A 7947-nucleotide genomic window follows, 5' to 3' on the forward strand; every position below is an offset into this window, starting at 1 on the left:
ATAAAAAAATGGATTTGAAAAACTTTTTAAGAACATATATTGTTATCAATTTTCATTTTTTATGTTTATATGTACATATTACACAAATGAATCTTTAATATATTTTCCACCAGATTGCATTCAATGAAAAGATACTAACAATTATCTATACAATTGTATTTGTATTCAGGTCCCATTGTACATTTCAAAATTACTATCGTTACTTATCTTCAATCACAAGAGCCATCTAGCCAACCATCTCTCCACCTTTGATTTACTAATTTACAATCAAATTCTGGTTTTCCTAACTTCTTGTTCACCTCGTTATGGATTCTGCATAACCACTGACTCAATTTTTCCTGCGAGTCGGTCTCTGGTGGTGAGTGTTTTAACTGTTCTTGTAAATCTTCCGCACATATATTACAAGGATAAAATTTGGAAAATATGTGAAAGAAATTCTTCATGTCAGTCTTCTGTTTTTCATTCGGTTTATCTGGATAATATGCAGCCATAGTATGCAAAAAGCCCCAAGATTTTGAACCTAATTCATCTTTGTCTAAGGGACAATTGTCTCGAGTACTTTTATCACTGGTAACTGGAGTCTGATCCTGTTTTTTCTGCACTTCCTAAAATATACCAGTATGTAAAGTCATGATAACACGATGACATGATTATAATATACGACATCATAAAATAATTATAATGATATAACATAATACTTCCTAAAAAATAATAAAATATATAAAAATATATAAAAATCAAGAATAGAAATTTGATGACTCAGAATAGAACTATCGAGTATGCATGATTAGTAAAAATTGTACGAATTGTTGGTTTACCTTTTCCGAGTCGTAGACTTCTTTCTGACGTTTCGCCCAAGTCCTAAAGTCCGTACAAGCCCGACACGGTTTTTCATTTGACATTTTCCAACACTTTTATATGTAAAGATTTTTAGGTGTCACCGTTGGCAAAAGGTTAACGTAACTCTCACGTGCAGCATAACCTCTCTTTTCTTTCCTACGGTTATAAAATTGACGTCGAAGGTCTTTTTAACGCTTGCACATTTTCATTAAAATTATTCATGACCCAGTCAAAATAATGCGGACTTATGACAATTAAAGGCATGTCTTTAGAATACTGAAAATTTCACACAGCTTCCATCCTCGCAGCGGTCGAACCACTCCATGATGTAATCTAACCTGACCCGAGATACTTTTTATGCACTTCTGTTACGAGAGCATCGTTCGATCGTTGTTGGAGGTTATAATTTCGTAAAACCGGTAATTTTTTTCACAAAATAATGCATGTCAATGAGAATAAAAATATATTCGCGATCTTCTTTTGTAACCCATAAGTGCTGTCACAAACATTCGAGATCGTTCCATTAATTTTTATAGAAGACAAGTGTGTTTGTGTTTAACCTAAAAAAAAAAAAAAAAACAAACTGCGTCCACGTGAATTGATCGAATTTATTCTTCAGAATATAATGTTTCAGAAGACGCGAGTTTGGTATATCTAAAAAGAGGTACAATAAATATAATAAAAAAATATTATAAATAAAATTATATAAATTATATACATTTATATACCAAACAAGATGTCAGGAACATTTTTAATACTTGCTGGACAAAGATCAGCATACAAATGGTATGTAATGTAATAAACAGTTATTTTTCACTACATTGTCACTACTTATCACATTACTAATTTATTAGCATTTTTAATTAGTAATTATTAAATTGGAAATTTATGTATAAATATGTTTAACAATGGTTATTTTGTTATATAGGCTTAAACGATGTCATACATCATTCTTATATAAGGATGTAATTAAAGACTCGCATGTTCATCATGCAGCACAGTACTGTATATTTGTGAAGGATAAAGAAAATAAGCGTTTATCTAAGGTAATATTTGGAGATACAACTTTATATACGATTGGTTTAGAAATAATATTTTTAAACTATCTCTTGTTTCAATATAGGAGGATAAAGGACTGAAGGACTTTAAATATGAAAATGTAGCGAATGCAAACAATTTACATTCAAATCTTAAATTAGGAGAGGTAATATATATGTATAATTAAGTATAATTAATTATAGTACAATTTTTTGATTATTAAAAATAACAGCAAAAATTTAAATTTGCAGCAAATTTCTAATAAATTGGGAAAAAATTATGATCAAATTGAACAAAGAAGTAATAAGGAACCCTTAAATCAAAAAAGTATGTAAAGAATTTATTATATTTAAAATAGAATAGTTTTATAAATGTATATATATATAAGTTAAATTATAAAATTAAAACATTTTTGTAGTTTAAATGATACAATACAATATTATATTTTGTTAATAAACATATATTAGGATATATATGAATATAACTTGAAAATTAATTTACAAAAATATATACTTTATATAATTTATTTTAGTTATATATTTGTCAATTTATTTTGTTTAATGAAATGATTAAAAATTTTAGAATTGGAACGGTTGTATCCAGATCCAAAATCTTCTGTAACATCTATTTACTCAATAATCAGTCATGAATTGAAAGACCCAACAGTTCTAACTTCCAAATTTGAGGATGTAACTTTAAAGGAGACAAAAGTATTTTGGCAAAATATTTTGAATGTCAAATGGCCAGAAGCTATGTCTTTTAAGGGTATTGGTAAAACCAAAAGAATTGCTTCTAAGATTGCAGCTTTGAAGTGCTTACAGTGGCTAGAAATGAATGACAAATTGAAAAATGGTAAACCAGTCATCTATGCTAAGGAAGATATGAAGAATATAAACCTAAAATCCGTTGATTTAAGTGTTACTTCTGAACTTTTGCACAAAATGACAGAATTGATCGAGACTTATGAAACGGTAATATTTTGCATTACAATTTTTAATATATGTAAATCACTATAATTTGTATAATTAAGAATTTTAATATGTACAATGATAATATCCAGAAAATACGGAACATGACAACACGGGAAGACACCACTGCAACGTACAATCTATTACATCAGACATCTGATCATCATCCAATTCTTGGACAAACATTTTACACGGATACTCACCATCGCAATGAAACATTGAGACAGAGATTATTTGAAAAAGAAAGCGATAGAGCTGTCAATCTACCAATCATCGAATTTAGGTATAGCAAATGCATAATTTATTTTACATTTATGTGCACATATAATATTTAATTTATATAATTTCTAAGATTATATATATTTTAGGGATGAAATTCTTTCCAAATTAAAAAACAATCGAGTTTTATTGATAGAAGGTGATACTGGTTGTGGCAAGACCACTCAAGTCCCTCAATTTATAATGGATAATTTTGCATCGAGTGGAAATGCTACCGATTGCAATATATTGGTATCGCAACCACGTAGAATCTCGGCTATTTCTTTGGCGGATCGTATCGCACACGAAAGAGGAGAAAAAGTGGGAGACGTCGTGGGTTTTCAAGTGAGACTGGAACAAGTCCTACCAAAGGAACTTGGCGGGATACTCTTTTGCACTACAGGTATACTGCTGAGAAAATTGCAGAGCAATCCTAGTTTAGAAGGATGTTCGCATGTTATTTTGGACGAGGCTCACGAACGTCACATCGACACTGACATGCTAATGATTCTGCTCAAGAGAGCTCTTGAGCAGAACCCCGATTTAAAAGTCCTGATTATGTCGGCGACCATAAACGCGCACATGTTTCAACAATACTTCGATTGTCCTGCCGTTAAAGTCCCCGGCAGACTGTATCCTGTAAAAATGCATTTTCTGGACGATATCGAAAAGCTACCAAATATCAAAACATTTCGATCGTATAATAACTTTGAACTTCGCAATAACGAAGATGAAAGGCTTTTAGTTGATTTAAATAAAATAGTACAGATTATAAAATGGATCTCTCATAAAAAACCGCCTGGAGCCATTTTATGTTTCTTACCTGGATGGAATGAAATTACGAAAGTGCAGAGTATGCTCGAGGATATATCGTTTAAAACAGAAGAACTATTAATTTTGCCGATCCATTCCAAAGTATCGCATGGTGAACAGCGCAAGATTTTTGAGCATACACCACCAGGCATGCGGAAAATAATTTTAGCTACAGACATAGCTGAAACTGGCATTACTGTTAGTGACGTCGTTTACGTTATAGATTCTGCCATACGAAAAGAATCGCGATGGGACAATAATAAAGATGTACTGTGTATAAGTAATAACTGGATTTCTAAAGCAAACATTAATCAGAGGTAATTATAGAGAATTAAGTAAATGTATTACATATAAATATATTAAATATATTAAATTAAGCGCAAATGTAATAATAAATTGAAAGGATTTTGATATATAAATACAAAATCAGGTATGAAAAGGATTAATAAAAGTTGAAGCGCAAATATTAGGAGTAACAAACTTGTTTTTAAATTTTTCTCTAATTGTCTTGAATGTATCGGTCCTTTCTTTGGACCATCAATTTGCTGAAATAAAAATAATTAGAGAGGAAGTTAAAAACAAGTTTGTTGCACCTAATATCTGCGTTTAGCTCTTATACTTGAAAGCATTGTCTGCTAGTTTATATATATAAATTAAAAATATGATGTATTGAGATAATAACTTTTTTTTCATTACAGAAAAGGAAGAGCTGGACGAGTTAAACCTGGTGAAAGTTATCATATAATTACGAAATCACAATATGCAAAATTGGAGCCGCATCCATTGCCACAAGTGTTGTGCAATCCTTTGGAAAAAGTAGTTCTCGACACAAAATCATATACAAACGAAAAGGCGAAAAAATTTTTGAGTAACTTGTTGGAACCACCTAATCCAGTTGCAATACAGAAGGCGGTAAACAATTTAATAGATCTCGGAGTTTTGGATGATCAGGAAAATCTTACAGCCTTGGGTAAACGAATGGCTTTATTCCCGATGCATCCTAAATTTAGTAAAGCATTGGTATACTCCTCCATTTTCAAGTAAGTTTAAATAATAATATATATTATATATGTATGTGTATATATGTGTCTATTTGTGTCAAAATCACATTAACACTTATTACTGTTAATTTTCCTTATTAATATTTTATGTTTTACATAGCTGCATACATCCTGTTATAACGATAGCTGGTGTATTTTCCGGAGAAAACAATCTCTTTTATGGTGTACTGGATCATAAGTCCGAAATCAGAGAAAATAAAAAATTATATCATCCATCCAGTGATCATATCTCAATGGCATGGATATTTAAGCAATGGTTTAAACACTATACAACAAGTTCACAGTTAATGCTAAGGTTTTGTAAACAAATGAGGCTTCGGCAGAACAGAATGGAAATACTAAGTCGTAAGTAATATTATAAATTACAACTTTTTGTTTAATGATTACTGAGTCTATTTAATACAATATATATATAACAATGATTATCTTAAATTACATGAAATCACAATTTTGCAGAAATACGAAATACATTTATTCAACATCTGATTCAATGCCGTTTATTGAGCAAAAACACAACATATTCTGATTGTGATAATTTTGATGATGTAATGAATAAATATGAGAATAATGACGAACTAGTACGAGCTCTGTTATATTCTGCTACACAGCAATTGATAGAACAGAAAAACGTAGGATTCAAAAAAGGAGTCCTTAGAAAAGGTGTTAACAGACTCCAAACTCAGTAAGTAAATTCTATATAATCACAGATTTAAATTGAAACACAATTTGTGTAGTAATCTTACTTGCAACTTTATTTTTATAGGGGTCGTGCTATAGCTGTTATTTCGGGAGAAAGTGTTAATTATAAACGAAAAGTTTGGCCAACTTCTTATTTGACGTATTTTAATGGTGCGTATTGTGAAATGAGACGCAGCATAGTGGTTCGTGAAACAAGCATGATATCACCTTTATCAGTATTACTTTTTAGTCAAGGAGAAATTCAATGTTATGAGGTAATTAAATAATTTTTATAATTAAATATATATAAAATTTAATATATACGTATACTTGTACATACGTGTGTGTAGATAATATTGTACAATTTATAATTTGTTTTGGATTTCAGAAAAATAATGACAATATAGAAATTGTAATTAAAGTCAATCAACGACATACTTTAAGATTTTCTTGTAATAGAAAGTAAGTATTTATATGTATATTTTTTATTTTTTCTTTAGTGTGTGTTTCAATTTAGTTAAATTGATTTATTACTGTTATTTCTTTCTAGAACTCTTATTAAGTCTTATATTTATTTTCTTTTAGAACTGCCGATGTGCTCTTAGAATTTAGGAATATTATGTGGTCATTAGTACAGTACTCATTGGAAAAGCAAGGAGTTAGCGAATACGGTGGTGATCTTAATTCAAAACAGATATTTGAATATAAAAATCAATTACTCGAAACTGTTTCAGAAATTCTACACGTGTCATCTAAACCCATAGAAAAAGCAGATGAATCATCTGTTGCTTAAATGTATATACATTGTATATAATGTATTAAAAAAAATATATAAAAATATATAAAAATGTTTCAAGATATGACTTAACACATTCAAAATTACAATATTGTAAAATAAAAATGTGTATTTTTCACTATAAGAATGCGAGAGAATACACATTTTTATATATTTTAACAAATATAATACATGTATTAATTAGAAATTCTGCATCTCTTACCCATTAACAATTTTTATTATAAAATATTAAGAATTTGTTACATATATATATGTACAATCACAACGTGCTGTTTCTTGTAACTATGATAACAACGCCGTTTCGAGATTAAATAATATGATATAAATTCAACAATAAATTCATATCACGTGACAAAAATTCGAGATTACATTGTTCGATATTTCGTTAATGAATGCTTTCTCGAATATTTCTGATAATATAATTTTTATTTTGTGCAAAACACTTTATTAACACACCCGAAACCTACCGACACCAACATATCCGCGCCAAAATGCTCGAATAATTATCAAAATTCCCATGAAATCTCGTCTATGCTACATTACGATCGTTTGTGAGTGTTTGAAAAATGTTCAAAACTCAGTTAAATTATTTAAATTTAAGTAAATATTTTTATATAAAAATTATAATTACTAATAAAGTTAAGAACATACATTTTTTTATTTATAACTCAAAAAAGTACATATTTTAGTATGAATTTTAAGTCATAACAAATATACATAACATATGTTTGTATAAATATATATATTATTTTTATTAGATTTAAAAATAATATAAAACAAATTAATTGCAGTAAGATTCAGTAAAAAAAATAAACTAATATATTTTTGTTGAATATTCTGGAACTCTTCAAAATATTTACGATCGTAACGGCATATTTGCATAAATATATATATATATATATATATATATATATATATATATGTATATATATATATATATATATATATATTTTTATATAAACATTCTATAAAATATATTTTTTATATTAAACAATATATTGCAAATTGCGCCTGCAAAATGATATTAAATAGCATATAAATATATTTAACAGTATATATTAAAATCTATCTCGAATATTTACATTTGGCAGGTACATGGAAGCGTGCGCTTCTGATATTACAACAATTTTATTAAAATATACAGAAATATATATTAATTTATTAATTAAATATAATTAAATATATTAAATATGTAATATAAAACTTTAAAAAAGGAAATTACAAATATAATATATGTTACCTTGCAAAAAATAATTTTTAAAATTTATTATTTTAGGAATTAACGACAGATGTATTTTAAATACAAGAATTTTATCAAACAAAATAAAAGTACAAAAATACTTATATCTTAATAAGTTAATAGATTATGTTGTATAAAATATAGTCCCTGTATTAATATTACACTTTTTGTTCTTATTTCATAAATTTGTATATTAATACACGGTTTGTGTATTAATTGACTGTTGGACAGTGAAATATCAGTCATATTCTAAAG

The 7947-nt window shown here is 28.1% G+C and overlaps 2 protein-coding genes across 5 annotated transcripts; one reads left to right on the plus strand and one right to left on the minus strand.

Moving 5' to 3' along the window:
* Positions 1-20: 20 nt before the first annotated feature.
* Alr (Evr1_Alr domain-containing protein Alr) lies at positions 21-1198 on the minus strand. Its single transcript, XM_029311967.2, has 2 exons — positions 819-1198; positions 21-605 (listed from the first exon to the last, which is right to left on the minus strand). The coding sequence occupies exons 1-2, from the start codon at positions 900-902 to the stop codon at positions 210-212; spliced, it is 480 nt and encodes a 159-aa protein (XP_029167800.1). The 5' UTR covers positions 903-1198; the 3' UTR covers positions 21-209.
* On the plus strand, positions 1174-6512 carry LOC114938168 (ATP-dependent RNA helicase DHX30). 4 transcript variants are annotated; one of them, XM_029311964.2, is made up of 14 exons: positions 1174-1383; positions 1460-1626; positions 1769-1886; positions 1964-2044; positions 2130-2205; positions 2461-2849; positions 2939-3129; positions 3215-4234; positions 4616-4957; positions 5079-5323; positions 5435-5660; positions 5742-5931; positions 6045-6118; positions 6242-6512. In XM_029311964.2, exons 2-14 carry the CDS (start codon positions 1577-1579, stop codon positions 6447-6449), a joined length of 3210 nt encoding a protein of 1069 aa, XP_029167797.2. In that variant the 5' UTR covers positions 1174-1383; positions 1460-1576; the 3' UTR covers positions 6450-6512. The 4 variants fall into 4 exon arrangements, with proteins under 4 accessions (XP_029167797.2, XP_029167795.2, XP_029167796.2 ...); XM_029311962.2 differs by having other exon boundaries at positions 1174-1259; XM_029311963.2 differs by having other exon boundaries at positions 1174-1259; positions 1475-1626.
* The last annotated feature ends 1435 nt before the right edge of the window (positions 6513-7947 follow it).

The sequence above is a fragment of the Nylanderia fulva genome, unplaced genomic scaffold (assembly GCF_048542155.1).
Source record: "Nylanderia fulva isolate GAGA-0341 unplaced genomic scaffold, ASM4854215v1 Scaffold17, whole genome shotgun sequence".
NCBI classification, from domain to species: domain Eukaryota; kingdom Metazoa; phylum Arthropoda; class Insecta; order Hymenoptera; family Formicidae; genus Nylanderia; species Nylanderia fulva.

Coding starts and splice junctions, on each gene's coding strand:
- Alr (XM_029311967.2), bottom strand. CDS start 902: ATGTCAAATGAAAAACCGTGTCGGGCTTGTACGGACTTTAGGACTTGG. Junction 606..818: donor AAGTCTACGACTCGGAAAAG/GTAAACCAACAA, acceptor GGTATATTTTAG/GAAGTGCAGAAAAAACAGGA.
- LOC114938168 (XM_029311964.2), top strand. CDS start 1,577: ATGTCAGGAACATTTTTAATACTTGCTGGACAAAGATCAGCATACAAA. Junction 2,045..2,129: donor CAAATCTTAAATTAGGAGAG/GTAATATATATG, acceptor TTAAATTTGCAG/CAAATTTCTAATAAATTGGG. Junction 2,206..2,460: donor GGAACCCTTAAATCAAAAAA/GTATGTAAAGAA, acceptor TAAAAATTTTAG/AATTGGAACGGTTGTATCCA.